General features: G+C 42.7%; 2 protein-coding genes and 2 pseudogenes across 5 annotated transcripts in view; 3 read left to right on the top strand and 1 right to left on the bottom strand.

Moving 5' to 3' along the window:
• Positions 1 to 18,521, top strand: part of EEIG2 (EEIG family member 2) — a 144,664-nt gene that overhangs the window by 108,999 nt on the left and 17,144 nt on the right. For 2 of the 3 annotated variants that reach the window (XM_089918647.1, XM_089918643.1), the window contains one exon: positions 8,021 to 8,389. The exons of the other annotated variant lie outside the window; for it this stretch is intronic. In XM_089918647.1, coding sequence (XP_089774773.1) covers positions 8,021 to 8,240 — 220 coding nt within the window. In that variant the 3' untranslated portion in view covers positions 8,241 to 8,389. Of the gene's footprint in view, positions 1 to 8,020; positions 8,390 to 18,521 lie in introns of those variants that run through there. 3 annotated transcript variants of the gene reach the window in all.
• LOC149750690 (importin subunit alpha-1 pseudogene) lies at positions 4,350 to 5,171 on the top strand (annotated as a pseudogene).
• Positions 5,214 to 5,939, top strand: LOC149750689 (importin subunit alpha-1 pseudogene; annotated as a pseudogene).
• On the bottom strand, positions 7,155 to 17,685 carry HENMT1 (HEN methyltransferase 1). 2 transcript variants are annotated; one of them, XM_022584181.3, is made up of 8 exons: positions 17,601 to 17,685; positions 16,931 to 17,021; positions 15,086 to 15,214; positions 13,225 to 13,337; positions 11,343 to 11,477; positions 9,180 to 9,359; positions 8,457 to 8,631; positions 7,157 to 7,807 (listed from the first exon to the last, which is right to left on the bottom strand). In XM_022584181.3, the coding sequence occupies exons 2-8, from the start codon at positions 16,949 to 16,951 to the stop codon at positions 7,397 to 7,399; spliced, it is 1,164 nt and encodes a 387-aa protein (XP_022439889.2). In that variant the 5' UTR covers positions 16,952 to 17,021; positions 17,601 to 17,685; the 3' UTR covers positions 7,157 to 7,396. The 2 variants fall into 2 exon arrangements, with proteins under 2 accessions (XP_089774807.1, XP_022439889.2); XM_089918681.1 differs by lacking the exons at positions 16,931 to 17,021; positions 17,601 to 17,685 and having other exon boundaries at positions 7,155 to 7,807; positions 15,086 to 16,002.

Raw genomic sequence — 18,521 nt, 5'->3', positions numbered from 1 at the left:
TATATATATATATATATATATATATATACCCAAGAGTGAAATTGCTGGGTCATATGGTAGTTCTATTTTTAGTTTTTTGAGAAACTGTCATACTGTTTCCCACTGTGGCTGCACTAATTTACATTCCCACCAATAGTGTACGAGGGTTCCCTTTTATACATTCCCTCCAGTATTTGTTATTTGTGTTCTTGATGATAGCCATTCTGACAAGTGTGAGGTGGTATCTCATTGTGGTTTTGATTTGCATTTCTCTGATGATTAGCAACGTTGAGCACCTTTTCATGTGCGTCTTGGCCATCTGTATATCTTCTTTGGAAAAACATCTATTCAGGTCTTCTGTCCATTTTTTAATCAGGTTGTTTGGGGTTTTTTTGATGTTGAGTTTTATGAGCTCTTTATATATGTTGGATATTAACCCCTTATCAGTCATATCATTTGCAAATATTTTCTCCCATTCGTAGGTTGTCCTTTCATTGATGGTTTCCTCTGCTGTGCATAAGCTTTTACATTTGATTAGGTCACATTTGTTTATTTTTGCTTTTATTTCTATTGCCTTGGTAGACTGACCTAAGAAAACATTGCTAAGATTTATGTCAGAGAATGTTTTACCTATGTTCTCTTCTAGGAGTTTTATGGCATCGTTTCTTATATTTAGATCCTTAAACCATTTTGAGTTTATCTTTGTACATGGTGTGAGGGAGTTCTAATTTCATTGATTGATAGATAAGCTGTCCAGCTTTCACACCACCACTTGTTGAAGAGACTGTCTTTTCTCCATCATATATTCTTACCTCCTTTGTCATAGGTTAATTGAGCATAGGTGTGTGGGTTTATCTCTGGACTCTATTCTGTTCCCTTAATCTGTTTGTGTGTTTTCATGCCAATATCACACTATTTTGATTACTGTAGCTTTGTAGTATAGTCTGAAGTCTGGAAAGGTTATGCCTCCAGCTTTGCTCTTTTTCCTCAGGATTGTTTTGGCAATTCTGGGTCTTTTGTGTTTCCATACAAATTTTTACATTTTTGTTCTAGTTCTGTGACTAATGTCCTTGGTTGGTTGTTTGGGGTTTTTTTGAGGGAGGTTGTTGTTTTGTTTTGTTTTGTTTTGGTGGTGCCACATGGCATGCAGGATCTTAGTTCCCTGACCAGGGATCAAACCCATGCCCCCTGTAGTGGAAGCACAGAGTCTTAACCACTGGACTACAGGGAAGTCCCTGTCCTTGGTATTTTGATAGGAATTGCATTGGGTCTGAAGATTGCCTTGTGTAGTGTGGTAATTTTAACAATATTATTCCAATCCATATGTTCGTGTCCTGTCCCCTCAGACCTTGCCCATGTCTCAGGCATGAGGTTCCCAGGCCCAGCCTTCTTATGACTTAACCCATCTTTCTTCAACACCTAGTGTTTTTTCTCCCTTCCTCCCTACATCCTCTCCCTTCCTTTACCTTAGTTTACCTTTTCCTTCCTGAACATACATAGCACATACCTGGTTGCTGCACATTTAAGGAAATGAAACCTTTCTTTCCATTTGCATGATATGAAATCTTTGATGGAGCTAATCCATCACACATTACACAAAATGTAACACAAATTTAGGAAACATACAGAAAAGCCTTAAATTTAGACATTTCCTGAGTCAGTGATCTCAAACCTAATAAGGAAACGTCTGAGACCATCCTGTATGAATTAGTTTAGACCCCATTCCTATGCAATTACAGCTCAGCTAGGTTGAGATATCTCCTTAGTCATTTCTCTTAAGAAATTGACTTCACCACTAGATCTTTAAACCATTTCAGCGGTGAGTTTCCTGCGTATGCATGGCAGAGTTTCAAACCTCTAAAGAAAATGGGCATAACTAGGATTTTTTTTTTTTTTTTTTTTTTTTTTTGCGATACGCGGGCCTGTCACTGCTGTGGCCTCTCCCGTTGCAGAGCACAGGCTCCGGACGCGCAGGCTCAGCGACTATGGCTCATGGGCCCAGCTGCTCCACGGCATGTGGGATCTTCCCGGACTGGGGCACGAACCCGCATCCCCTGCATTGGCAGGTGGACTCTCAACCACTGTGCCACCAGGGAAGCCCAACTAGGATTTTTTTTTTTTTTTCATCTTATTTATATCAGGGAGTCCTCAAAGCAAATGAATGCATTTAAGTGGGAAAAGTGTGCCACCTTCTGGTACTGAACTTCAATGATTCAATTCAAATCTACCTCTCCCACATGATCCTGTGTCTGGCTCTTCTTTCGCCTATATTCTTTGGAATTAAGACTAAAGGAAAAACATATTTTATATTTTTTCAGTACTAAATTTTAAAAATTTGAAATACTTAAAAAGATTTTAAAGCATTGCATACTTTGCTTAAATAAGGCAAAATTGTTTTTAGTATGGGATTAATGAAAGATGCTGTAAGTTCAGTGATATGATGATTCCTCCTAGAAGAGACTGGGTGATCAGCATGACAAAGGGATTCCAGACAGAGGGGCAGGGCTGGACAAAGACATAGCAATGGGAAAACACAGCCTATTCAATGAAAGCAAAGTATCTGAGTCAAGGATGAGGTGTGAAAGTAGGGAGCAATGCAGTGTTTCCAGGTAAGAATAGAATGACCAGAGTTTAATTTGACTAGTTCCAGGTAGGGTCACAGCATACAAGATGAAATGGAGTAGGTACCAATAACTGCAGCCATGCTGGCACAGAGTACATACAGTTTGACAGGAACTTAGAAACCAACAGATAAATGGGCATAGGCCCTTGACAGTTAACCTTCAAAAGACAGGTGTATAACTAGCCTTCCCCTGGCTTCAAAAACTAGTCACAAAAGAGGTGAAATTAACATTTACTGTACCAACTTGACTTCCAGCTCCTACAAGCTGGCTTGCTAGATCTCACCAATACTCTTAAATGTTCCCTATTTCAGGATATCCCCAAAGATGTGCACCGTATTCAATGATAAATCATGGTGACTATAGTTAACACCTGCATCTTCCATGAACATATAATCAAGATTCCACCATGGCACTGCTGGCAGTGCTTAGTCCCTGACCTCCAGTCTACAACTGCTCAGCTCAGTCTCCACAGTACCAGCTGTAATGAGGTGATTTTGTTGGCACCTAAACTCTAGCTGAGGGCGTTACTTTCATTTGGAATAATTTCCTGACAGAAATGAGCCCCAGGGGCTTGAGAGCAATACTTTAAAGAGAGCTGCACTGCTGGGTATGCTGTAGACAGGAGGGTTAGAAAGGCAAGAGAGGGTGGGGAGGTGAGAAGCTAAGGGAAGGATGTGGAGACTGGTACTGTGTAGAAGTGCTCTGTGAGTCTTGTGGAGACACTGAAGGGATTTCACATCTCAGTTGTGTGGCAATTGCACCAGAAGGAGTGCTGTGAGCTTCTCAGAAATTCTTTTTTTATATTTATTTATTTTTGGCTGTGTTGGGTCTTTGGGCTTTCTTCATTGTGGTGCGCAGGCTCCTCATTGTGGTGGCTTCTCATTGCAGAGCACAGGCTCTGGGCACATGGGTTTCAGTAGTTGCAGCACGCAGGCTCAATAGTTGTGTCTCATGGGCTCTAGAGCACAGGCTCCGTAGTTGTGGCACACGGGTTTAGTTGCTCCACGGCATGTGGGATCTTCCCGGACCAGGGCTTGAACCCGTGTCCCCTGCACTGGCAGGCGGATTCTTAACCACTGCACCACCAGGGAAGTCCTGTGAGCTTCTCAGAAATTCTTAAAGGGGTTTTGGAATTGCCCAGACCGTGGAAATAGGAATTACAGGCAAATCTTACTCAGAACAAGGGGGGAGGGAAGTTCCACCTAATACCTGGCAACACAAATTTCAACCTGCTTTGGTGGGTGGGCCATGGTGGTGCCAGTGGTGGTAATTGTCCCACAAAAATCTGCAGATAAAACTCTTCCCCCTTACAGAACCACATTTTTCATTGTCATACAGTGCACTTTAACTCCTTGGAGCAAAGTTCGCTATTCGTAAGGCCTTTATAGTTACAAAACTGTGGCCCATTCAGGTGGTTTTCCAAAAAAATGGAACAGCCTGCCCCCCAAAAGGCCACTAGTTCTTGCAAAATTGGAATTTACTTGTACTTAACTGGGAACGAGAAACCTTTAATAGCTTTCTAGGAAGTGAAATGGAAGGGTTGGGGGTAAACTGTTGAGGGAGATTTAATTTCTTCTTTACATCCTTATGAGCAGTCTGGGTTTTTAGCATGAACTTGAATTACTATTACCGTTTTATTACAAAGGAGATGTAGGGCTGACCGTGGTGGATGTTTTGAGGGCAGCCAAGCTGCCTCTTGTGGAAGCTTGAACTGGCTGTGTAGCTTTCTCCCTTTGTCTCATAACCATGTCCACCAATGAGAATGCTAATTCACCAGCCGCCCGCCTTAACAGATTCAAGAACAAGGGGAAAGACAGTACAGAAATGAGGCAGCGCCGAATAGAAGTTAATGTGGGGCTCAGGAAAGCTAAGAAGGGTGACCAGATGCTGAAAAGGAGAAATGTCAGCTCTTTTCCAGATGATGCTGCTTCTCCACTGCAGGAAAACCACAACAACCAGGGCACTGTAAATTGGTCTGTTGATGACACTGTCAAAGGCATAAGTAGCAACAACTTGGAAAGCCAGCTCCAAGCTACTCAAGCTGCTAGGAAACTGCTTTCTAGGGATAAACAGCCCCCCATAGACAACATAATCCGGGCGGGTTTGATTCCAAAATTTGTGTCCTGCTTGGGCAGAACTGACTGTAGTCCCATTCAGTTTGAATCTGCTTGGGCCCTCACTAACATTGCTTCCAGGACATCAGAACAGACCAAGGCTGTGGTAGATGGAGGTGCTATCCCAGCATTCATTTCTCTGTTGGCATCTCCCCACGCTCACATCAGTGAACAAGCTCTATGGGCTCTAGGAAACATTGCAGGTGATGGCTTGGTTTTCCGAGACTTGGTTATCAAGTATGGTGCAGTTGACCCGCTGTTGGCACTCCTGGAGGTTCCTGATTTGTCATCTTTAGCACGTGGTTACTTACGTAATCTCACCTGGACACTTTCAAATCTTCGTCCTAACAAGAATCCTGCACCACCCCCCTTAGACGCTGTTGAGCAAGTTCTTCCTACTTTAGTTCGTCTCCTGCATCACGATGATCCAGAAGTTTTAGCTGATACCTGCTGATCTGTTTCCTACCTTACTGATGGTCCAAATGAACAGATTGAAATGGTTGTGAAAACCGGGGTTGTACCCCAACTTGTGAAGCTTTTAGGAGCTACGGAATTGCCAATCGTGACTCCCGCGCAAAGAGCCATAGGCAATATCGTCACTGGGACAGATGAACAGACTCAAGTTGTAACAGATGCAGGAGCACTTGCCATCTTTCCCAGCCTGCGAACAAACTCAAAAACAAATACTCAGAAGGAAGCTACGTGGACAATGTCAAACATCATGGCTGGCCGCCAGGACCAAATACAACAAGCTGTACATCATAGATTAGTCCCGTTCCTTGTTGGCGTTCTCTCTAAGGCAGACTTTAAGGCACAGAAGGAAGCTGTATGGGCTGTGACCAACTATACACGTGGCGGAACAGTTGAGCAGATCGTATACCTTGTTCATTGTGGCGTAATAGAGCCGTTGATGAACCTAACTGCGAAAGACACCAAGATTATTCTGGTTACTCTGGATGCCATTTCAAATATCTTTCAGGCTGCTGAGAAACTAGGGGAAACTGAGAAACTTAGTATAAGGATTGAAGAATGTGGAGGTTTGGACAAAATTGAAGCTCTACAAAACCATAAAAATGAGTCTGTGTACAAAGCTTCATTAAACTTGATTGAGACGTATTTCTTTGTGGAGGAAGAGGTAGACCAAAATGTTGTGCCAGCAACTACCTCTGAAGGGCTTACGTTCCAAGTTCAGGATGGCACTGCTGGGACCTTCAACTTTTAGACTGTACACCTGAGGCATTAAGTTGTTTGTTGTGTACTGTGTTTGGTAGAAGTTTGTCTTACTGTTTCTCTACTAAGAACTCTTTTTATACATGGTTTGTTATTGTAGCACTTTTTACAAAGAAACTATACTTGAACAGTTCTAAACTGTACATACTGTATGAAGCTTCTCCTCTCAAAGGGTTTCTTATTTCTATGTGGAATTTCATATCTTGCAGTGCCCTGTAAATAAAGATTAAATTCCACCCTTTTCTTTACTTCAAAAAAAGAAGCAGATGTGGGCTTCCCTGGTGGTGCAGTAGTTGAGAGTCCGCCTGCCGATGCAGGGGACACAAGTTCGTGCCCCGGTCCGGGAAAATCCCACGTGCCGCGGAGCGGCTGGGCCCGTGAGCCATGGCCGCTGAGCCTGCGCGTCCGGAGCCTGTGCTCCGCAACGGGAGAGGCCACAACAGTGAGAGGCCCACGTACCGCTAAAAAAAAAAAAAGAAGCAGAGGTAATCATTAAAAAGAATGGAGTACAAATAGTTGGAAGTGAATTTATAAAATATATTACTAATGATAAAGCTGCATCAAAATGTATAATACCATATATGTGAAATAACTGATATCCGAATAGATATTTTATCCACTGGAATTCTATGAGGAATGGTGGACTCTCTAAGAAAAGCAGTGAATTTGAGAGTCGGGAAGTTCTCAGTGGTGTTCCCAATGGCAGGCATTAAGGAAAAAGTTTAAAGTCTACAACGTTTAGGGAATTCCCTGGTGGTCCAGTGGTTAGGACTCCCCGCTCTCACTGCCAAGGGCTCGGGTTCAGTCCCTAGTCAGGGAACTAAGATCCCTCAAGCTGTGTGGTGCAAAGTTTGCTTTAAATTCCATCAATGAAAAGATTTTTAAATTATGTAAAACATTTCTTCGAGGACTTCCCTGGTGGTGCAGTGGTTAAGAATCTGCCTGACGATGCAGGGGACACGGGTTCGTGCCCCAGTCTGGGAGGATCCCACATGCCGCAGAGCGGCTGGGCCTGTGAGCCATGGCCGCTGCACCTGCGCGTCCGGAGCCTGTGCTCCACAATGGGAGAGGCCACAACAGTGAGAGGCCCACGTACCGCAAAAAAAAAAAAAAAAAAACCACAGGCAATGTTTTAATTATGAAGTTTTGTTCCTTTCAAATACCTGCATTCCTGTTTTGTATGTGTTTTAGGCTAAGTATTACAGGTTAGAATTTAGCCCAGAGTAGGTAGAAGTTTTAAAGTTACTCTACCCCTAGGAAAAGATTTTAAACACTACTAGATAATTCAGTTTTCTTTAAAAACTCTTTAATGTCACATTCAACACACAAGAAAAAAAAAGTTAGGTGATTTTTAAATTAAAAGTTACCTGAATTATGGCTGCACGAAGTTTAAATTCTAAATGAGCCCAATTATTGCTAAGACCCTGAATGTCAGGAAATAAAGAAGGCTCAGTAGTCACCACAATCATGCAAGTCAACCTTCACTGCAGAACCATCGCAGTTCAGTTCTACTACATCAGCAAGGAACTCTCTCAGCTTCTCTACATTACCACATATGTGCCCCAGCCTGGGATAAGCAATGATTCTCTCCAGAGGTACGTAAAACTTATCTCCAATACAGAAGGGTTGGGAAATCATCTCCATGGCTTTGTCTGCCTCTGTGAGTACTGGAACTGGAGGGTCTGAGATGAATTTTCTTGTTGGGTTGCCAGTGTCTGCAGACTCAGGTTCCAATTCATGCTGTCTCAGACTCACTTGATATCTCCGTTTCATTCTGTTCACCTCTCGGTACACTAGATAAGTCACTACACGTCTACAGTAATCCATTTGCTGTAAACTCGGGTATGAGGTCGTATAAATCTGAAGAGAAAAAAATGCAAAAGACTGGGAATAGAAGAAAATTTTCAAAACCACTAGTAGCCTGTTACCACATTAGAATTAACTACGTACAGATTAGGCATATGTACATGTCAAACCCTACCCTTTGTGAATGCTACAATTATAATGGGAGTCCAGAACTATTGACATAGACACTCTTCACCATATTCTTTTTTTTCTTTTTTTTTTTTGCAGTACGGAGGCCTCCCACCGTTGTGGCGCACAGGCTCCGGATGCGCAGGCTCAGCGGCCATGGCTCACGGGCCCAGCCGCTCCGCGGCATGTGGGATCTTCCCGGACTGGGGCACGAACCCGTGTCCCCTGCATCGGCAGGCGGACTCTCAACCACTGCGCCACCAGGGAAGCCCCACCATATTCTTCATCATACATACCTCCCAAAACCAGAAACTGCTAATCCTAACAGATTACAAAAGCGGGAGGGTGGTTTGCTGGAGCAAACAGCCTGGAAGTATTTCTAAGACAACAGCAGATCATTCTCTGTAACATGCTTGGAGACACTGTGGGGCATGGGATTCTCCTCAAAAAAGGTCATTTACACTTCTCTATAGTAGGGACTCATTTCACCATCCCAATAAATGAACTTGCTCTCAGAGCCACAAAGAATACTCACAACTTCATAAACATGTTCGCCATGGTGCTCCAAAACAGCAGATTCAGTTGCCTTTGCTATTTTCCGGAAGACCCCTATCTGGGTACAACATCCAACATCCTCAGCTCCTGCTGGTGGTTCTCCCACACCAGTAAACTCCACAGAGTAACTGTAGTGATTGGCCACGTCTAAAGCCCTAAAGTCAAAACAGAGAAAAATCATTTTTCCAAACTATTGTTAAACAACCATTTCCAGTAGAATAGGACATGAAAATTACAAGACAAAAAACAAGCTGCAATTCCTCCAACACCACCTAATGCCATATCACGGGGTTTGCTTATTTCCGTTAAGAGCGTTAAGGCAATGACAGTGTCAGTTTCCCAGTAACCAACAGAATATGGAGCAGTATGCAGGGATGGACAAGGAAACCAGAAGGGCTATAATCCCAACTCCTATTTGGGTTTGCAATTATGCGAGAACGTGACCATCTGTCATGCTCCTGGGAGGTAACTCCTGATACCTTCACATGAAAGGTACCTGCTGCCCACACACCCTTTCCACACATGCCTGCCTGTGGGACCTGACAGAGAAAATAACGCCCAAATGTGGTGGTTTCTTAATGATTATATGCTAAGTTGCACTTTGGGAATAAAATAAGAAATAAATTGTAGATAATAAGATTTACTTCATAGGGTTTAAAACTCCAGCACAGTCACAAAAAAACAAAAACACTTAAGAACTCACCAGGTCTGAAACTGCATTCTACTCCACTCAAATTTGTGATCTGAATCTCTGAAGACTGCAGATGGAAACAGGGAATTGAAATCGGAGTTCGGTGTGCTGATGACAATCATGGCTGGAGACATGTACCCAAATACGACTTCAGGAAACTTCGCCAGATCTTCTGAATCAAAATGTTCTATTCTAAAGTGGTAAGTGAGAAAGATATGAGTAAACCTAGCTTCACTTGCAAGTAGTTTCCTAATTGATGTAGCAAAACAACTTCTAACCATGGACCTCTCAGACCAGATAAGAGAAATATGGTTCAGCATTATTCACAATAGCCAAAAGGTGGCTGTAAATGGATGAATGGATAAGCAAACTGTGATACATACAATGGAATATTCAGCCTTAAAAAGGAAATTCAGACCCAGGCTGCACATGGATGACATGTATCATTGCTCCTTGGCTCTTCAACCAATGCTCTAATGTTCTCCATAAGTAATTTCAAACATTAGGCGCCTACTATGTGCCAGACAACAGGAAATACAAAAGGAAAACACTCTGCTCTAGAGGACACATTACTAAAAACTGGAAATCTGAACACAATACCAGGTAAACTGACCCCAGAATAAGACCCTTAATTACTATTAAAAGGTCATTAAGAGACATCTTGGTTTCTGAACACCATTTCCCATTAAAAGGAACCAGAAATGGCAGACTGGGAAGGAAAAGTAGACAACCAGCCTGGTACATCTTGCTACGCCAGAAATAAAGTGCTTAAAAAGGGACAGACATATCACAAGGACACAGGAGCCAGCCTGAAGGGACCCCCACTGACCAATCTTGGGAAGATCTGAACAACAAAATACAGTAAGTTACAAACCATTTAAAAAAATAGAAATTCATGAGTTCATACTGATGATAATTAAGTGAGGTGGGAGGGCTACTGACTAGTAAATATAGAGAAGTGCTGAAATTGCAAAAACCATTTGCCACCATATAATGTAGGGAAATTTGGATGAGTGACAAGATATGTGTATGGTCTGCAGTCTCCAGACTGCTTATCAGTTGTCAGAGGTGAGGGGGATGAGGGGGAGTAGTAATTGTACAGCTAAGCAACCACACCTTGACAGGGAAGATCAAAATTAACCTCCCAAAGGACAAACGGATATTGGTGCCTCCAGATGGAATGACCCGAGGATCCAAATAACATCTTCAGCGCTCTACTGTGTTCCAGGAATGCATAGCCTGAGTCTAATCATTAAAAGCCAAAAATGAAAAATATTCTTATTAAAAATAAAGGGAAGGGCTTCCCTGGTGGCACAGGGGTTAAGAATCCGCCTGCCAATGCAGGGGACATGGGTTCGAGCCCTGGTCCGGGAAGATTCCCACATGCCGCAGAGCAACTAAGCCCGTGCGCCACAACTACTGAGCCTGCGCTCTAGAGCCCGTGATCCACAACTACTGAGCCCGCGTGCCTAGAGCCCGTGCTCCACAACAAGAGAAGCCACCGCACCACAACGAAGAGTAGCCCCCACTCGCCGCAACTAGAGAAAGCCCGCGCACAGCAGCAAAGACCCAACACAGCCATAAGTAAATAAATAAATTTTAAAAGTAAAAATAAATAAAGGGAACTGGGGAATTCCCTGGTGGTCCAGTGGTTAGGACTCAGAGCTTTCACGGGGTTCAATCCAGGGTCGGGGAACCAAGATACCGCAAGCCCCGAGGCGTGGCCAAAAAAGAAAAGAAAAAAACAGGAATTGGTTATTTAATACTGAATTTATTAAGGGCAAAGGGTAAAACCTACCCTTTGGTAAAACTTGGGTAAAACCTACCCATTTTCTGAACCTTAAATGGTTCAGAAAAAAAAAATGTGTGGAGGGAGAGGGAGACAGCAGGAGAGCACATATACACAAGATAAAATAAAGAAAATGTTAATCTGTGAATCAGGATAAAGGATATGGGTGTTCCTAGTACTTTATACATTTTGCATCTTACCTATAAACTTGAAATCATTTCCAAACAAGTTGAAAAAGGCCATAAAAAGCCAATCCCAGCTGACAAGCAATTTTATTTGCAAATAACTCAGATTATGACAAATATTTAGGACACTAAATTTACTGAGACTAATTCATTCCAATTTTTCAAATGAACGTATACAGTAAGAATCAGTTTAATACTTACAATTCAATACATGCTACCAAATCAAATCCAAGCAAACGACAGTCTTTCTCCAAAACAGAACCGTGATACAAGGTGATAACTAAATCCAGCTCTCGAGGATCCAGATGATCCCCCATGCATGGGGACAGCCTAAACCTGCAGAAGCATTATTGCAGAAGGAACATTTGAACACATATAATCTATTTGGAATATCTTACCAGCTACAGAAACTCTGATCTTCTGATAAATTATCTTTTGCTTACATTGGTAATTCTGACATGGCCTGTTTCCATGACTTGCTGTATTAAGCACAAGGTCATAGGGTCACTTCCTCTCTCATAGGGCATTTGTTTTAATACATCTTTATTGGAGTATAATTGCTTCACGATGTTGTGTTAGTTTCTGTTGTACAACAAAGTGAATCAGCTATACATATACATATATCCCCATATCCCCTCCCTCCCTCCCTCCCTATCCCACCCTCCCTATCCCACCACTCCTGAGCTGATCTCCCTGTGCTATGCGGCTGCTTCCCACTAGCTATCTGTTTTGCATTTGGTAGTGTGTATATGTCAATGCTACTCTCACTTCGCCCCAGCTTCCCCTTCCCCCCCCAGCCCCCTGTGTCCTCAAGTCCATTCTCTATGTCTGTGTCTTTATTCCTGCCCTGCCACTAGGTTCATCAGTACCTTTTTTTTTTTTTTAGATTCCACATATATGTGTTAGCATACAGTATTTGTTTTTCTCTTCTGACTTACTTCACTCTGTATGACAGACTCTAGGTCCATCCTCTTCACTACAAATAACTCAATTTCTAGTTTCTTTTTGTGGCTTGAGTAATAATCCATTGCATATATGTGCCACATCTTTTTTATCCATTCATCTGTCGATGGACATTTAGGTTGCTTCCATGTCCTGGCTGTTGTAAATAGTGCTGCAATGAACATTGTGGTACATGACTCTTTTTGAATTATCTCATAGGGCATTAAATGGCCAATGAGAATAAGATTTTTAATATTTGATATTCCTCTCATTATTAATACTTTTGGTTCTCTCACCTCACTTTGGATCAGTGATTTTCAATTTTTTGTTCTTTAGAAGAAAAACATTCTTAAAACAATCTGTGGAAGTCATGTATGAGTGAGACTCATTCAAACTGAAGGAGGCCTCGGGCTTCTACCCCAGTGCTGTGGCAATTTAAATCCTCTGCTATAAGTTATCTTGGTGTTCAGCATTAGACTTCGCTGTTTGAAATTGAATTTGCAATGCTTTGATTGCTATAATTACTGAATTGAAGCTATACTTTCTACATAGGTAGAAGCAAAACTTCTAGGTATTATTCACAACATACAGGCAAATCACTGTCATGGTAAAGGCATTATTTGGTGAGCCTGGGGCTCTCATAGTGCCTCCTTTTAAACAAGTTATAAAGAACTTGTATAAAAAACACTTCATCTGAGTGTAGAGAAGAAACGTTATGGACACCAAGGGGGGGAAAGTGGCAGGGGGGTCATGGTGGTGTGATGAATTGGGAGATTGGGATTGACATATATACAATAATATGTATAAAATAGATAATAAGAACCTGCTGTATAAAAAAATAAATTCAAAAAAACCCACTTTATCTGGGAATTCCCTGGCAATCCAGTGGTTAGGATTCTGCGCTTTCACTGCCGAGGGCCCAGGTTCAATCCCTGGTCACAGAACTAAGATCCCACAAGCCGTGTGGCCATAAAAAAAATTTTTTTAATTAAAAAAAAAACCCACTTCATCTAACTATAATTAATAGTGCCACTAGTTTTACAACATCGTAAAGCAACTATACTCCAAAAAGAATTAATTGTTTTAAAAAGTGCCACTAGTTTTAGACTAATGCATAATTATTTTAGAAACTCAGTATTACCCATTCCATTTAAGTCTCTCTTCATTGATATCCACTCCAACAAGTTCTTCAATGCACTTTTGGTATTTTAATATCATTAGGAGGCATACATCACCACACCCCAAGTCTGCAACCTGTAGATGAGAAAGAATGTTATTTCAAAGACATTATAGCCAGAAGTCACATATGATCAAGCATGTTTTTTTTTTCCCAGAAGGAGTGGGTATCAAAAGAATTATACAGTATCTTTTTGGTAGAAAAAATAAACAAAAAGAAAATTAACCAGAAACATTGTAAACCCAGGGGGGAAAAAGATAAGGCCTCTTAACCTCCCATGACTTACTAGAGTGTCTGGACAATAAACTAACTCAGGTATCAAGGTATATCCTAGAGGCCTGGCACAGGGAGAGCACACATGACAGGCAAGTGTGCTAAAAGGAATCTGTGTCTCTGAGAAGCTTCAACAAGATTTAGAAAAGGATGCTCACCAAATATACCAGGATATAGCTTGATCTTGTTAATCTAATCCCCTTAATATATATTCACACATTCTTAAAGATTTTTATTAAATCTGTTTTCTTCATCACACAACAGTCTTCATTAACCACAGGTAAGTTACCTATATTTCTGAACCCCACTTTAGGTGAAAAGGGCAAATGAAGATAACTCATGACAGACGCTTAAAAGTACCCACACCCAAAAAGATGTGCAATCTAAGTTGCACCCATGGTTATTCAGTAATTTTCCTCTTTGAGGCAGGCACATTTATGGGATGGTGGAAGAATGGGAACACAGAATTGAAAAACGAAAATCTAGTTTCAGAAAGCAAATCACAGGAAGCAATGAACTGTTCTAATTTTTAAACAGTATACCCAATTTTCTTCCAAGCAGGAATTGAGCTGAAACTATACTAAGGATACATGAGCCCCATCACTACCTACAAACTACATAGCAAAAAGAAGTTTGTAGAGTTTAACTTTACAAAACTCATGAGAGAAACCACCATTTTCCTTAAGAAGTCTGTCATCCTTTATCCTGTAACTGACCCTATAGACTTCAGATATTCACTGGGCCTAGCCAGCTCCCTTGGTCCTATGAAATTCAAACACTGACACAGAAGGGAGGTGTTACCCAGACAAAATCCAGTGCCGGCACTGATCATGAACCTTTGCTACAAAGGGAAAGCTAATAAATGCCAAGGGCTCCTTGCCTTTCCCCCACCATTATTACCTAATTAAAAAGAACCACAGTACCTACGTCCACAAGACTAGTCTGCTTGATGTTCGGACTAAATGCTCTAGAAATGTGGAACACATAAAGATCACATCCAATGGTAAAATGTCAAGATTTTCTTCACATCTGAAACTGGCAATGTTGAATTTTACTGGAGCTCTGTGCACCTGGTAAACAGGTTAAAGGTATCCACCTATGTTTTGTATTTCCAGAAAGGGCTTCCAGAAGGTACCATATTCCCCCACACTCACAGATGCTGCCTAGTGTTCCCATTCTTTGCCTTGAGTGATTACCTTGACTACTTGTCCCAAAATTCTCCTCCCTCCAGGCCCCTGAACATTGGACTGTATTCAGCTAAGGATCCCTCCCAGAAAACAGGCTGGTTTCAGGGTTCACACATTCCACTATCCAATCATACCACCCTTTTATCCCACTTCCGCTCATCCTCCTCTCTATAAAAGAAAAATCCTTTTTGCTCATTAAGACAGATGCTCTCCCTATGCAACCCTTTCCCTCCTTGCAAAAGTCTTTTTGTATAGTCTCTGCTTACTTAGTAAGGACTCTGTATAAGTCCTTACTAAGATTTTTTTATTTGACAAAGCATTACATAAGGCATTATAAACAAATGTTTGGAAAGAGAAATACCTACCTTCTTGGGTTGATGTTGCTCCACTAATTTTTTAACAAATTGGTAGCGCTGTTTGTATAATGGAGGATTAAACTTAATTATCTTCTTGTTGGGGACTTCTTCAACATTACCATCAACCACACTATTGCACTGAAAGTTTACAAACAAAATAAAAGGGGGAGTGGGGGAAGTGTTCGAATCATGCATGACTTCAGGAATTAAATAAGAAGAACGTTTTATGTCCCCCAACCACTTCATAGAACACATAGGCCCTTAAATCATCTCAAGTCCTAAGATCAGGTGGCACTGTGCTTCCTCTACACTTCATTTCATTTAAGCCTCCTCTCATGTCTTTTAAGTGATTATCTGGCTCTAATTCTCCCTATAGCCTAGAGTCGGCTGAAGAGAAAATTACCTATGAATGCACTTAATAAAACAACTGTAAGTCTCCTAGCCACACGGGACTTTTAGTGGAGTGAACTGCCAAAGCCTGGGGTCCAGGTTGGCAGGAGGCTAGAAGCTGTCTATAACTGACAAAGATTCTCCTTAACCAAACTGAAGTCAGACTGAGATGCCTTTTTTTCTTTAATTAATTTTTATTGGAGTAGACTTGTTTTACAATGTTGTGTTAGTGTCTGCTGTACAGCAAGTGAATCATGGGCCCTCTTTTGACTACACCTACCTGGATCCTATCCTGTCTTTGGCTGGCCTGGCCCAGTTTTAGCAGGAATCCTGCTAAGTCACCCCCACTTGATATCTGCTCTATCTGTATCTGATCAAACACCTCATCCCCTGCCCTCGATGTATGATCAAGCTGGCCCACTTTCAGAAGCCTATCAAGTAGGTTTAGCAAGAACCCCATACCCTTGATGGGGTTCTCCTCTCTTTTCCATCCACTGATTCCCTCACTCTGCTCATATGCTATAAATCCCCCCCCACCCCCCCACCCCCATCTATTGCATGGATTTGGGCCCCACCCCTCTCCCCTACTGCAATGCTCTTATTGCAATAGTCCTAAGCAGTTTTCCTTTTTAATAGTCTTATTCAGAGCCTTTTACAAATGTCAAAATTTCCTTGACATGACCCCAGTAGAAAATAATGTCATGATTAACCCATAACTGCTGTTACTGCTGTTCCTAAATACTAGTCTTATAAAGGAATACAGTCCAAAAGGCACTAGGGGGCTTCCCTGGTGGCGCAGTGGTTGAGAGTCCGCCTGCCGATGCAGGGGACACGGGTTCGTGCCCCGATCCGGGAAGATCCCACATGCCGCGGAGCGGCTAGGCCCGTGAGCCATGGCCGCTGAGCCTGCGCGTCCAGAGCCTGTGCTCCGCAACGGGAGAGGCCACAACAGTGAGAGGCCCGCGTACCGCAAAAAAAAAAAAAATCAAAAGGCACTAGGGCATTGCTGTCCAATAGAAATATGCAACCTTCTCATAGCCTACTTTTAATGTTTTTAAGGTGTAATTATATTAACCAATATATCTGAAATATTTCAAGATAAAATCAGAAATGCTTGATCTGTATTTGAATTTCAAAAAAAAGGTATATTTAAAAAGATTCGCATACCCAAGTAATTCCAAACATATTAAATGTTTTCCAATAATGAAATTTTTTAAAACTAATTTTAAAGTCAAGTGAAGTTCCGTTCCTCAGCTGTTCAAGCCACATCTCAAGTATTCAATAACCATGTGTAATATAACCATTTTATATTGTAAAAAGGACTTGAGCATCCACGAGTTTTGGTGTGCACGGGGCGTCCTAGAACCAATACCCCAGGGAATACGAAGGGAGGACTGTACCTCACAGTACATCGCGAGGATGACTCTTCCGAGTCATACAGCAGGTCACGAAGGGAAGCCTTACCTCTATGTTGTTTTCTGCCATTGTTTTCAAGTTTCGTTGAGACAAAAATAAATATGTCTCCTTCAATCCCTAGGAATCAGCAACGACTAGGCTGTAAATACAATATATCAGTTTTTGTAGAAGAGAAGCCTGGACTGTATAGTTGCCTAGATCATTGAGAAGGAAGAGAGCAAGCTTTCTTCTTTCTCTTTACATTTAATCCACAGAATTTATCCAGGAAGTTCTGTTTCAGACTATATCAAAGAGGCTCAGGAAGCTGGGCATGCTGGGCACGCAAGTAACTTTCCGCCACGCCAAACACATGCAATAACACCCATTCTTTCCTTTTACTATTAGTTTGATACAAACTGAGCAATTTTATCAGTTGTGACTATTTCATTAAAGCCCTCAACCTCACTCAAATTGCTTTCAACTACTCTTTCACACATGGTCGAAATGAAATTTAAAGAGAAAAGCGTCCTAAGCAAGTGATAAACTAAAGGTGCTCCAGCATATATCCAATTCACTACTGGCCTTGAATTTAAGTTTTAGTTCTCTATTACACACCTCTATCAACTACAACTCAGTCTAAAAAGTAGGCATGTCAATCTAACTTTTGAGTTATTCTCTAAATCTAACTCCGAAACCCCCCTCAAGCGAGCCAGCATTAAGGCATTTATGCAACTATTACCTTCGAGTAAGAAGTACCTCCAAATGCACAAGCAGAGCGCGGCGGCGACCAGCAGATACTGCAGAGAAGAGCGGGTCCCGCAGAGCGTCGGCTGCATTTAACTCCGGGCCCCGCCCCTGACGCCTGCGCACGCGCCGCCTCGCCACGTGACGTTACCCGCCCGCCGCCACACATGCGCTCTCCGCGCCTGCGCCGTCGGCTCGGCCCCGGGGCACACTACTCCGCCCGAGCCGTCCAGAGCCCAGCCCGGGGACCATCCCTATTCCTCTAGGCTCCAGGCTCCAAGATGTCGGTTTTGTGTCTCTTAACGACCAATGTTGGCGCACTCCCCAAAGCCATTTCTACGTGTTCATCCTCACCTTGGCGGGGGGACCACGGTCCCTGCCACGTCCCTCCTCGCGAGCGGCTGCGACCCGCCCCAGCCGCCCAGGAGCCGCGACTGTTGGATCGAGGCGGCGCCTCGCTCGGGGTGTCCGCGGTCGCGAGCAGGGCCTCCGGCTCTGACGGCTGTTGGATTCGTGGCTCTCCCCGTGCGCGGCAAAGAGCTGAAAACAGCCCCGGCCAATGGAAGGTGGCAAGAGGAGCGGCCAGGCTGAGCGCAAGCCGCATAGCGGCTCGTGTCCGAATCAGCCAACGCTCCCATTCCCAGAACAATCCACAAGGACCTTAAAGCGGATCCTGGTCTGCCTGAAGTTGGGCCAATAACATCTGAACTCAGAAAAACCTTCAGACCTTTCAGCCCGCACTACCGCATGCTGGGCACGCAAGTAACTGATCTCTTAGAAAAGTTACTGTATCAGGTCCCCTGTCCCTTGCAGAAATTCAGATTAACACTTCATAAATAAGTTCTTTCTTTGTTGTACGTGAGGGAAGAGTTTAATGAGGAGAGGAGAAGCGAAGCTGTCTTTTTTTTGTGGGGGG

Source organism: Delphinapterus leucas, chromosome 1 (assembly GCF_059928025.1).
Source record: "Delphinapterus leucas isolate spDelLeu-1000000601 "Yukka" chromosome 1, BTC_Dleu_Yukka2, whole genome shotgun sequence".
NCBI classification, from domain to species: Eukaryota; Metazoa; Chordata; class Mammalia; order Artiodactyla; family Monodontidae; genus Delphinapterus; species Delphinapterus leucas.
Note: the sequence above shows the minus strand (reverse complement) of the source record. Positions and strands in the feature narration are given on the sequence as shown.